Raw genomic sequence first — 14,623 nt, forward strand, 5'->3', positions numbered from 1 at the left:
TCTATTACTACACATTGGATATTGAATAAACCTACAATATTACTTATTAAATGAAATCTAATTTTTTTCGTCCTAATAACATCTAAAAGTATATGAAATATTTAGTTAACGAGATCCTGTGAAAGTTACTCGTACATTTTCATATCATATCTTTTGTTACCTCAATTTTGTAATATATATAATTTCTTCACTTCTTGTTTCACAAAAAAATTTATCTGAACATGGATAAATTACTTTTTAGATTAAAAAAATAATATAAAATCATTTAAAAATTACCACTTAATATACAATAATTAAATAAAATATATACAGTCGAATTGATAATTTACCACTTTTTGAAGTGAGTGTCAAATTTAAATTATTCTGAATTCTCAAGTCCACAGTTACAGTAGCCGCAAGCGTGAAGATTTGTGACTCGATTCAGTAGTGCGTATAAGACATTTGGAGTATAAAAACGTAATAGTGAATTTTTTTATTATCATTCTTAACTCATCCAGTGTTGTGGATTACGGTGTCAAAATGAAACTGGTACGTGTTAATTAAATTTTAACTGCTTTAAAAGTCAGTGAAGTTATTATATACGATATACATAAGTGAATAGTGGAGTACGAATGAAAAAATCGTTAGTTTAAACATTAACGTTTTATGATTCTTTTTTTTTTGTTGCAAATAGTGTTTGATTGTGTTAATTTTACGTAGTTTTATAGTAGTTAATTGAAGTTATCAGAGGGAGACTTTACATATAAGTTATTTGCATGGGACGCTGTATAGGTCCTGGCATAGAATGGGTCACCCCTTCCTTTCCCACGGGTGGCATAACAGGCGACTAAGGGAACTTAATGATCGAGGAATGGGCAGCAGCGTTCTCCTAAAACATCACTAAAAGCCTAACTGCGGTTGCCAACCTACCCGTCGAGCGTGGAAATTACTGATAAAACTCCACTTTTGGGGAAGGTTTTTGTTCAGCAGTGGGCAGTTAACGGCTGATATGTTGGGTACCTCTGTCCCATACGTATTTCTGTGCAGCAACTATTCTTGCATGGCTGTGTTTCAGTTTGAAGGATAGGATATGGCAATGAAATTACAGGATACGGGGTCATATCGCGATGGTTTTCAGGAATGGCAACCCAAGAGGGGAGTAACGGTGTATTCTATGATGTCTATGTTCATACCTATAGTCGACTATAGATATGAGCAGTACCATGGACATAATAGAGTATACTGTCTCGCCTATGATACCACCCATGCGTTGACATTTCTGAGGACTGTGTTATTCCTCTATACCCTGTAAATTCACTGCCATATCCCCTTCAAATTGAAACATAGCCATGCAAACATAACTGCTTCACGGTTGAAACACGAATGGGATAGAGTTACTCAAGCAAACAACTTTTGTACAAAGTCTCCCTCTGGTGAAATAAATATTACAGTAATATAAATAAACAAATAAATAGTGCAAGCGATGTCACTATTAAATTTTTTACTTTTATCAGACCTTTTTTATGATACTTAAAGCGCGCGTTGCTGACCCTGAAGAAACCTCTTTACCCCCTTTTGAAGAACCCCATGCTGTAGTCTCTTGGAAAAGCCTTGATAGGAAGTTATTCCATAACCTGAAATTTTTCAAAAAGAATTCCAAATCTCTGAAACTGCGTTGTACGCGACCATCAATAATTGGAAATGCTTTTTCATAATATTTCATCATTTTTACAGATCACTGCAATCATCGCTTTAGCCATCACTGGCTTCACCAGTGCGATCCAAGTTTATCAACAGCCACAGGCCACATCACCAGTGGCCTATCAGACGCAGCAATATCAACAGCAAGCTTTGTACTCCCAACCTCAAGGGTTCACAAAAGCACAGGACGTGTATGTCCAAGTCCAACCTGAGCATCAAAGGACTCAGTCAGCAGAAGGCAGTGCGAGGGTGCTGAGTTACAACTCGGAGAATCACGGCCATAGCTACCAATATGCTTATGAGACAGAGAACGGTGAGTTTTGTTTTTGAATAATTCTTAACCGACTTCAAAAAGGAGGAGTCTGTATTTTTCTGTTAGCTTATAATTTCATCAGCTGTAAACCGATTTGGATTTTTTTTTTAACTGAAAAAATGTACTTACTAATTAGTCTTATAAACAATTTATTAAAATCAGTTTGGTAGTTTGGTTTTTAAATTAAAATATTGTAGTAACAAACATTCATCTATCTATTCATGTATTTGTATGTTGCATACGGCCCACCTGATGGTAAGCGGTTACCGTAGCCTATGAACGCCTGCAATACCAGGAGTATTACGCGCGCGTTGCCGACCCTGAAGAAACCTCTTTACCCCCCTTTTGAAGAACCCCATGCTGCAGTCTCTTGGGAAAACCTCGGCAGGGAGCTCATTCAATAACCTGAGTGTTCGTGGGAGAAAACATCTCTGAAACCGCGTTGTATTCGTTGTTTTTGACCCCCTAGAGAAGAAATTATAAATATTTTTTTCATTTATTTCCATTGCAATATGTGTGGGCTAACAATATGTAAAAGTATTTAAAATTTTTATGGATGCCTAAGTCCTCAGGTATGATAACGCATGAGGTGTATCAAGGGCGAAACAGTATACTCTGTTACATCCATGGTACTGTATATGGGTAGTGTATGCATCTTGGTTTGAATTTCATTTCATGAAAACCTTCTATGTATAGGCACATTTGCATATTTTAAGAGGCACACCAGAATTGTTTGGTGCCCAGCAAGTACTCACCAGAGGGAGACTTTGTATAAAAGTTGATTGCTTGGGTACGTCTGTGCCATTCGTGTTTCAACCGTGAAGCAGTTGTGTTTGCATGGCTGTGTTTCGGTTTGAAGGGTGGGATATGGCGTGAATTTACAGGGTACAGAGGAATAACATCTGAGTCCTCAGAAATGGCAACACATGGCGGGTATCATGGGCGAAACAGTATACTCTGTTATGTCCATGGTACTGCTCATGTCTATAGGCGACGGTTACCACTTTCCATCAGGTGGGCCATCAGCTTGTTTGCCATTATAAGTTGCATAAAAAAAATATTTGTGTTCTTTTCAATGGGCGATAATGGAATGGTAACCTCTGCCTGCTCTATCGGTACACGCTGGCGAGGCACCAGTAAGGCATGATAGGTGAGATTGAAAGCATGTCAGTAGGCCCATCATGACGAATTCCACAAGAATTAACCACGACAGTTTCCAGCAGGAACCACGTGGAGGTCGACCCAGGGTATAATAACAGTAGAGCAATTAGAACGCCATTATTAACAATCTTTTCCCCCCGACTTCATTCAGGTATCCAAGCCCAAGAAGTTGGACAAATAGACAAAGGCACCCAGGCTCGTGGTGCTTACTCCTATCGGGGCACCGATGGTCAGGTCTACTCCGTCACCTATACAGCTGATGAGAACGGGTTCAGGCCGGAAGGTGCCCACCTGCCCACCCCACCACCCATACCTGAAGCCATTGCTAGGGCCATAGAACAAAACACCTATGATGAAGTTAATGGCATTTTTGACGATGGTAAGTTTTTTTTTTTCACCATACCATATCACATCAGCCGTAAACTGTCCAGTGCTAAACGTCAGCCTCCCCCATAAGGAGGAGGAGGGGAGGGGGTTGCCAGTTCTTTTTTTACATTATGCTCTAGTTACATAATTTACAATGCCTATTAGATAATTGAAGGTAGGGAGAAATGCTTTTTTTTTCATAGGTCCACCATTGTACATTCTTTTCTTTTTTACTATTATTTTCTTAAGAACTTTGTATCCTATAATTAAGATACTACTGTACAATAAGGTGTTACAAACAAACAAAATGAACGACTGCATTCCATTGTATTTTTTTTATGTTTGTTATCTCATACCTCTGTCAGTTCTAAAGCGATTTGGAGAATTCTTTTTCTTTTTCGTCTGAAAGTATTTATAGATTGATTCTATAGAACTTTTATTACAGTCGGTTCCGTAGTTAAATTTTTTTTAATCAAAATAACTGGTTTTGTCAAAAATGATATAGTTTTGTTTTTTTTTTATGGGAAACAATCTTTAATTATTGTACATTAAAATATCAAAGTGAATTACTTCGTACAGTGAAATTAATATAGAATGTACATTTTCATTATAATTTATTTCAGGTTCATACAAAAATTATCAGCAGCAATCCGAAACAAGTAACCAACAGATTGGTTATCAGCCAAGTACACAACAGCAAAATGGTTATCAACAAGGTGGTTACCAGCAAAATACTTACCAACAAAGCGGTCGCCAACAAACCGCTAAACAACAAAATAGTTATCAGCAAAGCAGTAATCAGCAAAATGTTTATCAATTAAGCGGTTACCAGCAGGGCGATAACCAACAAAATGTTTATCGACAAAGTGGTTACCAGCAGGGCGATAACCAACAAAATGTTTATCGACAAAGTGGTTACCAACAAGGCGGTAACCAACAAAACAGTTATCAACAAAGTGGTCATCAGCAAGGTGGTAACCAACAAATAGGTTATCAACAAAGCGGTATCAGGCAAAATGTTCATAAACAAAGTGGAGTCCAACAAAATGGCTATCAACAAAGTAACTCCCAACAGAATTACAACGTTGTTCCCTCAACAGTAACCATTCCCATTATTAGTGGATATTATTAGAATCAAATATTAATAAGTTATGAACGGTAACATTTAATAAAAATAAGGCCCTCCTTATACTATGCGACAAAATTGTGAGCAACACTTTTTGTCAGTAAAATACATATTTATGCATGCTATAGTTTAAAGCAGTCGATATTCTGGTTACAAAATATATATCATCAAAACAAATTCAGTTTAATCAAGTAGTAAATCCATATCATGAGTATTTCATCTATAGATGATAGTCAGACTTTAATTATCAAAATTGTGGTGAATATAAAACTTGGATTTGTATGTCGGCTAAATAGGCGACGTGACGTCAAATTAAAAGTACCCATAACCAGTGAGAGTGTATGAATAGATCGATGATTGTAGAGGAAGAGAAAGAGGTCTGCTTGAAGCATACTTCAATGGGCTTGGCGAATATGTATAGAAAACTTGGAACATCCTCATTTCGACGACTGTAACAATGAAATTTTTCGTCAATGAACGCGAGCTGTCTACTGTCTCTTACTATTATAAATATTATAACTTATTATAAACGTATTGTGTTTTACTATATTTATTATAATGTATACATACATATACCTATTTAAGCATTGAGCACCTATATAACAATACTAATACACTCAATACCTTTAGGACATAATAAATATTTGTTTATAACATAAAAAAGTTACAAACTGTAATAAAATTTCGTAAAAATCCTTCGCAAGGAGATAATATTTTGATAATGAACAATAAAAATTAAATTATTGTAGATCAAATAATATGATAATCAACCAATAATGATTTGCCCTAAAGCTCATCTTAATGATTAAGTAATATTTTATGGACTTCATCATTGCATGTTTATCACGTCTCCATTTATTTCGTTTTCTGGTATATTAGATCCTTTGTATAATGTATTTACTATTTTTAAATAGATTGTAGATTGAAATATCATTTGTTAATTAGTTATGTTCAGATAACGACTGGCATAATGATGACGATGATTATTTGATTATTATGTTATTACTTTTTAAACACTTTTGTAACCTAAATAATCAAATCTTATATTCGAATACATTAGATAATACATTGGGCGGCTGTAATAATTTATCATCAGGTGAGCCGCATGCTTATTTGCTCGATGTGTTATAAAAAAACATTGTTAACATGAACATAGTTTAAAATTAATATGGGTATCCTTTCGCTATAGTTGATAATAAAAAATCTTAATATACACTTGCAAAAATTCTCTGTCATAATCTTCATTCGTGGAAATCTCAATGGATGTATCAAATGAATTTTAATGAAAGTAAATATGTATTATTTAATACAACTGGAGAGATAAGATGTTCTGATAAGTAAAAACAACCCTGGTAAGTGGTGATAGGGGATAAAACAACGTTACCGCGTCAGCTTGTGTATATAATAGTATTTTTTTTAAACAACTTAGAATGGCATACAAGCTAACGGTCCACCTGATGGAAAGTGATAACCGTCGCCTATAGACATAAGCAGTACCATGGACATAACAAAGTATACTGTTTCGCCCATGATACCCCCCATGCGTTGCCATTCCTGAGGACTCAGATGTTATTCCTCTGTACCCAGTAAATTCACGCCATATCTCATCCTTCAAACCGAAACACAGCCATGCAAACACAACTGCTTCACGGTTGAAACACGAATGGGACAGAGGTACACAAGCAATCGACTTTTGTACAAAGTTTCCCTCTGTTATATATAAAATTGCAAACTACATATGTATTTAGTTGCGAACTGTAAGTAGGGCCTTATTTAATTGTGTCATCACGATTTGAAATTGTCTATACGCTCCATGTCGAATCGATACGAGCGTGACCAAATGGCTAGTCTAAGATATGTAATACGTTAACCAAATTAATATTAAGTAATGTTGAAATTGTTATTTTTTTGTTATATTTCTGATTGTATTAGTACTGTTATTTCTTTTTAATAAATTCTAAATACTGTAACGATTGATTTGTTTTTTTTTTTCTAGATGTTTATAGATCAATGTTATCTATATATAAATTTTTTTACTAATTTTTTTGCCTTCTGATTTTGTTTTTGATTTTTTTTTAATCTTTTGAACATGTATCTTTTTTTTATCTTTTTCACTTTGCTTTTGTACCTTTTGCTGTTTGTGTGCTGTAAGTGATGCAAATAAATTATCTATCTATCTATATAAAGTATATTAAATTCTGTTGTGTATTTTGTTACTTATTCCTAAAACTATGATCATCATCATCATCATCATATCATTTTTTAACTGTCCACTGCTGAACATAAGTCTCCCCCTTTGGTTTTGCCAGTAGTTCCCACGTTTGGTAGGCGGATTTTTTTTTAATGGGTGATGATGGAATAGTATGTCTGTGCTATCAGTATACGCTGGCGAGGCGCCAGTGAGTGATGATAGGTGAGAATAAAAAGACAGGTCAGTTAGTCCGTCGTGTTGAATACACTTGGAATTCAGCACGATGGTTTTCCAGAGAGGATCACGTGGAGGTCGACCTGTTTGGGTATATTGCTAGCAATGGGGTCCTTAGTCTCCATTATTAACAAACACTTCCCCCTGGCAGCCGGAGTGGCAATCACAGGCTTTGGAGATGTTTAGAGACGAATGCTACTGCCCACCCCTTAGTCGCATCTTACGACACCCACAGAAAGAAAAGAGGTGGCCTATTCTATGCCGGGACCACACGGGAAAATTAACTAACTGAAACTATGATAGTTGTTATAAAACAAGTAGCAGACAATGTTAATGTACTTGGCCAAATGAGAAAAAAATGTATAAAATAAATAAATAAACTATTTTAAAATAGCCATTATCCGTCCACTGCTGGTCTAGCTGTCCATAAGTCTCCACCATAGATGACCACAAGAAACGGCCTTGAGCCACCTGCAATGCATTTCAGGTCGTCGAGTCGTCCTACATTGCGTTTGCTTATACGGGTTCGTCACTCAAGAACCTTTCTTTCCCATCGGTTGTCGATTCTTTGAGGTATGTGGTCTTTTTTTTTATAGGTGATGATGAAATAGTAACCTCACCCGCGCTATCGGTATACGCTGATAGGGCATCAGTCAAGGATGATAGACGAGGATGAAACAGGTCAGTTAGCCTATCATGACGAATTCAACGAGAATTGTTCACGATGGTTTCCAGGGGGAACCACGTGGAGGTTGACCTGATATATATAGCATATATATATATATATATATATATGCTATATATATATATATATATATATATAGGCATATTGCTAGCAATGGGGCTGTCAAACTCTATTGCTAACAATCCCTTCCCCCCCAGCTATGTGGTCAGCCTATTGCCACTTCAGCTTGCTTATCCTTCGGGCTATGTTGGTTACTTTGTTTCTTATGTGGATATCTTTGTTTCAGATTCTATCACGCAAAGAGAGGGCTATGCTCGGAGTCTTTTTGCGTGATGGGCAGCAGTATCCCTCTTAAAACATCTCTAAAGCGTAACTACGGTTGCCAGTCCGTCTGCCAAGCGTGACAACTACTGGCACAAGTCCCCAAAGAGATATATATATATATATATATATATATATATATATATATATATATATGTATATATGATTGTTGAGTAATTAACATTTCATTAGCTATCTGTTTTGCACACCTATCTAATACAATAGGATAATTAAAATTATCATACAGTCTGAAGGTAAAATTGCAATCAATTTCATCTACCCATACTGGCAGTGAGTCAAACATTAAGAATTCATACATCTGCCTACATAATTTACATGTATTATGCTATCTAATAATACTACATTCCACTTTGCAATATTGTTGCACTGCACTATGACCTACTGACATTCAGCCCACTTTGAAATTACCGCCTCGGGGTTTTTTTTTTCTAAACGATCACATTTGTAATGCGTTTAAAAATAGATTACTAACTGAACATCGTTTCTAGATTTATGCGTTATAAATTGTAACAAGCGTAATGTAATAGGCTTCGAGGTTCGATATTGATTCATGATCATCATTCCAGCCGTCCGTCGATATTGATTGATTTTATATAATTCCTATGCCTGTGGAGGCTAGCAATTTTATGAAATAAATATATAATATATTTTTGTTATACAACTTAGAATGGCAAACAAGCTGATGGCCCACCTGATGGAAAGTGGTCGCCGTCGCCTATAGGCATGAGCATTATCATGGACATAACAGAGTATACTGTTTCGCCCATGATACCCCCCATGCGTTGCCATTCCTGAGGACTCAGACGTTATTCCTCTGTACAATACTGTACTGTATTTCAATCAAATTTAGAAGTTACGTTTGATAGTAAACGGTCACTGTGGGCTATGGATGCCTTAAGCACTAGGGTTAACACGTGCGCGTTGCTGACCCTGAAGAAAGCTTAATGTATCCTTTTTGAAGAATCCCATACTGCAATCTCAAGGTAAAACTTCGGCATGGAGGTCATTTATAATATTAATAATAAAATTATAAAGATTGGGAGCAAATAACTTGGGTGCAAGGTAGAATAAACTCTATAATCGTAGTTACACTCAGGCAAGGACACTCATTCACTGATCATTTGAGTAAAATATTCGAGTTGAAACTACAATTGTTTATTTCGAATTAGTCATCCTTTTAGAGAAAAGAATTGTAGGTTATTGTTATTGTTTTTTTAAATAACATTCTAGATTTTTATTTATTTATTCATTAGTACATATATGTGTACAAGGCGTACTTAATACTAAAAACATTCTCCCTATATATTATAACATCGCAACTTTAATCATTAGGGGGGAAAGGGATTGTTAGTAATGGAGGATGAAAATCCCATTGCTAGCAATATACCCAAACAGGTCGACCTCCTCGCGGTTCCCCCTGGAAACTATCATGGTTAATTCCTGATGAATTCATCATAATGGGCTAACTGGCCTGTTTTCATTCTCATCTATCACCCTTCACTGGTGCTCCGTCAGCGTATCCCGTTAGCGCAGGCGGGGCGCTACCATACCATTTTCACCCATCAAAACAAAACTTTAATCATTACTTAATTAACATGATGATGATGATAATCATCATCATAATATTAGCTGTTAGCTATCCGCTGCTGAACATAGGCCTCCCTTTAAAGGGGGGGTTTGCCAGTAGTTAACGCTTGGCAGGCGGGTTGACAACTGCAGTTAGCATTTCTCGACCATTAAGTTCGCTTAGTTGCCTCTTACGACACCCACGGGAAAAGAAGGGTTTTTTTGATGGGTGAAAATGGAATGGTATACTGCGCTAACGGGATAATCAGACGAGGTACCAGTGGAAAATGATTGGTGAGAATAAATGCAGGTCAGTTCGCTCACCATGATAAATTGGACAAGAATTAACCATGATGGTTTCCAGGGGAAACCGCGTGGAGGTCGACCTGAGGGTATATTGCTGGCAATGGGGATATTAGACCTCATTACTGACAATCCCTTTCCCCCCTGTAACCTAGTATAAGGCCGGTCGCCCTTCGAGCGTACAACTGGCAAAGAACAGGGGCTGTCCGCTCGGAGGCCGATCTTACTAGCAGTCCCTGGTCGTCCATCCTTTAAGTATGCTCCCCTAATAACTGCATTGCATCCCAATTTACACAGTGCATACATCAGAAAAGGCATCCCGTTACGCTTATCCATAAGCGAGGATGGGATGTCTAAACTAAACAACTTTAACAAAAAAATAAACCTAGTGAAAGGAATCTGGCATTTTGTTACACATTAGCTTGTCAACCGGCTGGCATTTCACAGTGTCAGTAATGCAAATACATGGTGCATTTACGATGTTATTAGTGTATGGATAAAGGTCTAATTTTGCATGTCAAGGCTTGGGCGTGTTGACTGCTGGTAGATATTTGTATGACTCTCCAACTCTTACCTCTGTGAGAGCATCTATTAATTTATTACCCTTTATTTTATAAATATTATAAATGTGAAAGTTTATAAAGATGTCTGGATGTTTGTTTAACAATTACCCTTATACGGAAGAACTTGATTTGTATGTAATTCATTACATTGGTTAATTATATCCTAACTTAATATATTATGTACTTATTCAAGGAGGTAAAAATGCAGAATATAGTTTAAATGTAATTAATTAGTGTTCTTACCTTAAAATTGGGGTTTGGCAGTTTTCTGACTCCGGAAAAAAGTACCGGTTTGAAAAGCGAGTTCGGTCAAACTGAAAGCTGAAACTTTTTAAGAATTAGGAAAATTTAAGGTGTTCCTATTTTTTGGTGTAAAACCAACAAATAGGAACACCTTAACTAATTTAATACTTTAGTAAAAAAAATTAGTTATGTACATAATAATAATAAAGACGCTAAGACCGAGAGAGAGAGAGAAAAGAGGGGCGTCAACGCCCAAAAAAGATGCAATGAGACCATCGACATTCTAAAAGGGTGCCAAGGTTTAAGAGAGGCTTTATAGAATTCAGTAAAAGATCTACACAAAATACGCGTTGAATGAACAGAAGACGATATTTTTTCGTTAAGAGTAAAAGAAATGGTATTGTTCGCTGTGAAAAATTTGCCCTGAGATGCCAAGTAGACTAGAGCTTGCCTTCAATGAAAATCACATCTTTTTTATACCACTGGGGTGGCAAACAAATATACGATATCACCGCAACCTCTGAACGCTTGCAAAACCAAACGCGTTGTCGACCCTGAAGAAACCTCTTTATCCCCTTTTTTTAAGAACTCAATATTGTAATCTCTTGGGAACACAGGATAGACATCATCGACAGGGAGCTCATTCCATAACCTGAGCGTTCGTGGGATGAGTTATCTCTGAAACCGGCTGTACGCGACCATGTATGCTCTAAGGTAAGGGGATGAACTCCATGTCGAAGGCGAGAGAATTCAGAAATGGTAATGAATGCCATGTGTCATGGGTACCACAGTGAATTTTGTAATTTATTTATCAATTTTTTTTTAAACTGTTCATGTCTATAAGCGACGGTTACCACTTTATATCAGGTAGGCAGTGAGTTTGATGATCATTCCAAATGGAATTAGAAAACTGGCTTCAAATGTGCAAACCCAGTTATTTTGATTTAACGACTAAACTACTAAACCGATTGTGATAAAATTTCTATGAAATCAATCTATCAGATAAAAAAGAATTTTCTAAATCGCTTCACAACTGATGGAGTAAAGAGGTAACTGACATTAAAAAAAATACATTCGAAACTCCTTCCTTTCGAAGTCTGTTAAAAAAAAGAAATAAATTACAAAGGAGGTCGCATGTAATAATAGTTTTAACTCATACAATTTATTTAAATTTAATCATGTATTGCATAAACATTCATATTGTTTTATTAAATTATTGATTGTTGTTATAAACAATAAAAATATCTAAGCAAAACAATATTTAAATATAAACAGGCGTAACATGTTCATTTTTATAACTTCCATTTTAATAATAAGCGTGAAAATATAAAAAATATTAAATTTACCAATCAATGGGTACGGTGATTTTATTTTATTTATTTTTTCTTCAATATTTCAGTTACATTTGTGTATTTTTTGTTTTTGATGGGTGAAAACAACATGATAACCCCGCCCGCGCCAACGGGATACACTGGCGGAGCACCAGTGAAGGGTGATAGATGAGAATGAAAACAGGCCAGTTAGCCCATCATGACGAATTCAATAAGAATTGTTCACGATGGTTTCCAGGGGGAACCACTTGGAGGTCGACCTAACAGGGGCAATTCTAGCAATGGGGCTGTCAAACTCCATTGCTAAATAGGCGACGGTTACCACTTTCCATCAGATGGGCCATCAGCTTGTTTGCCATTCTAAGTTGCATAAAAAAAACTTGAATTTCCACATCGTTAGGATAGATAGGTAATCAAAATAGACACAATTATGAATTAAGTAATAGAAGCATTGTTTATTATAATATTTTGGAGTTGATAATAACTAATACATATTAAGTAACATTTGAAAAAAGGTCACATACCTTTGTACGGTATTACTTGTAAAGTTCACGTTGGTTTGAAGTTCAGGGTTTTGATTTAATAATAGAGATATCGGATGGCTAAACGCAGCTAAGTACATATTTATTGTTTTATGAACTTATTAACATTTGAATATTGATTTGTTTGAAAGTATAGTACATTACTGCAGCGGCCAGCAACTGAGGCATTGATGGACGAACGTGCAAATGTGGACCGAGGCGTAGCCGAGGCACACATACGTGAGTCTATCAATGCCTAGTTGTGGCCAAGGCTCGTATAGTACTTTTCTCAAACAATGCGCGGAAATCAAAAACACTTTTTAAGTTCAATGACGAATAACTAACAATAATAATTTTTCACGCGCCATTTTGTTCCTTTGTTTTTTTTTTTAAATAAACAGCTTTCTATTTGCAAGCTAGTTCGAAATTTAAATAAAACCTGTTATTAGTTACCTCCTTGGTAGCCATGTTTCGAAGTAAAAGTCATTCCATTTTTAAATTACAGGACAGATATGAGTTTACATAGTAATTTATCTGGCCGCAAAACACGACAGATATGGATTTTCATACAACTTTTGCCGGCCGCTGCTCGCATGTATCTGGCCAGCACGGCAATTTTGATTTATCTCTAAGAAGATTGTCAAAATAATGCTCACATTTCTTCATTTACATTATTTTAACAGATCTATTTTTTTAACGCGCCACCTACCTATTTATTCTTTAATTCTTTCTACCCAAAGGTTGTCTGAAAGAGATTGCTTAGCAATAAGACCGCCTTTTGTACTACACTATACTTATTGAAAATTGTTTTACAAATCCTGTAATGTTGGTGCAATAAAGTGTTAAATAAATAACTCACTATTTGTGTTGTAACTTTTTGATGGAAAATCATTATTCTTTAAAATTATTATCATCAATCATCGAATTATTTTTTATTTGAAGGAAAATCAAATATGGACTATACGTTATTGCAATTTCAAAAGAAGGAATACTAAAGATTTTGACGACTTCTCGATGGGCGATCAAGATAAAATATACACCGGCCTATAAATTAGACCTTCAAAAATACAGCTGTGAAAATCTCGTCGTAATTTATGTAATAAGGCGCATTAGTTTCTGCGTGACACCAGAATAAATATACAGACAGATAGAATGTCTACAAATTATTGTATTGGCATCTATTGGTCTCATAAGGACGCCTTATTTTTTCTTAAATATCACCCACGTACAGATATTGACTAGTTACTGTTCTGTCCTTACTGTACTAAACCGTTCTTGATGAAATGTTTTAGCTTAAAGATGTATTTTTAAATAATATTACAGAGCCGAAGTATATTTAATACACACCTAATATAAATAACAAGAACGAATTATAGTAGTATTATAAATGCGAAAGTTTATAAGAATGGATAGACGAATGTTTGTCACTCTTTCACACAAAAACTACTGGACGGATTTGATTGAAATTAGGCACACTGCCAGGTTATATCCTAACTTAGTGCAAAAGATACTTAATATATTGACATATGCGGATGGGGCCACAAGATACAGCTAGTATAAAAATAAACCCTATTTATTGCAAAATGAATCGCCTAGTCACCAGTTTGGGTCAGAATTGGTGATTACTTTACATTTAAATCTTTACACATTCACTACGGATAGAAATATGAGCGAATTCTAATATACTCTCTTATAGAAAGTGTTAACTTTGATCTTAATAAAATTAATGGAGAACTAAAATGAGAATAAATAATTTCGATAAAAAAAAAACTATATCAAAATTGTCATAATTTCTAGACGTACTGAGTTATATTTATCTCTTCTTGATCTTATTTGTGATTTATTATTACAATAGCTGTAATTAACTACATAGAGAAGGCACTTAGTTAAGCGTACCAGTGTCTCACACCTTTAAATTGATTTAGTTTTTAAATAAAAATAAAAATATGTGTAAAAAATATAAATATAATAAAAATATAAAACTGACGAGAGCTTAAA

At 35.4% G+C, this 14,623-nt stretch overlaps 1 protein-coding gene across 1 annotated transcript; it reads left to right on the top strand.

The window, feature by feature from the left end:
- The first annotated feature begins 455 nt into the window (after positions 1 to 455).
- On the top strand, positions 456 to 5,136 carry LOC113521880 (protein argonaute-2-like). Its single transcript, XM_026907535.3, has 4 exons — positions 456 to 528; positions 1,714 to 1,993; positions 3,306 to 3,533; positions 4,144 to 5,136. The coding sequence occupies exons 1-4, from the start codon at positions 520 to 522 to the stop codon at positions 4,650 to 4,652; spliced, it is 1,026 nt and encodes a 341-aa protein (XP_026763336.2). The 5' UTR covers positions 456 to 519; the 3' UTR covers positions 4,653 to 5,136.
- Positions 5,137 to 14,623: the final 9,487 nt, after the last annotated feature.

The sequence above is a fragment of the Galleria mellonella genome, unplaced genomic scaffold (assembly GCF_026898425.1).
Source record: "Galleria mellonella isolate WM207_F2 unplaced genomic scaffold, CSIRO_AGI_GalMel_v1 utg63, whole genome shotgun sequence".
Lineage (NCBI taxonomy): Eukaryota > Metazoa > Arthropoda > Insecta > Lepidoptera > Pyralidae > Galleria > Galleria mellonella.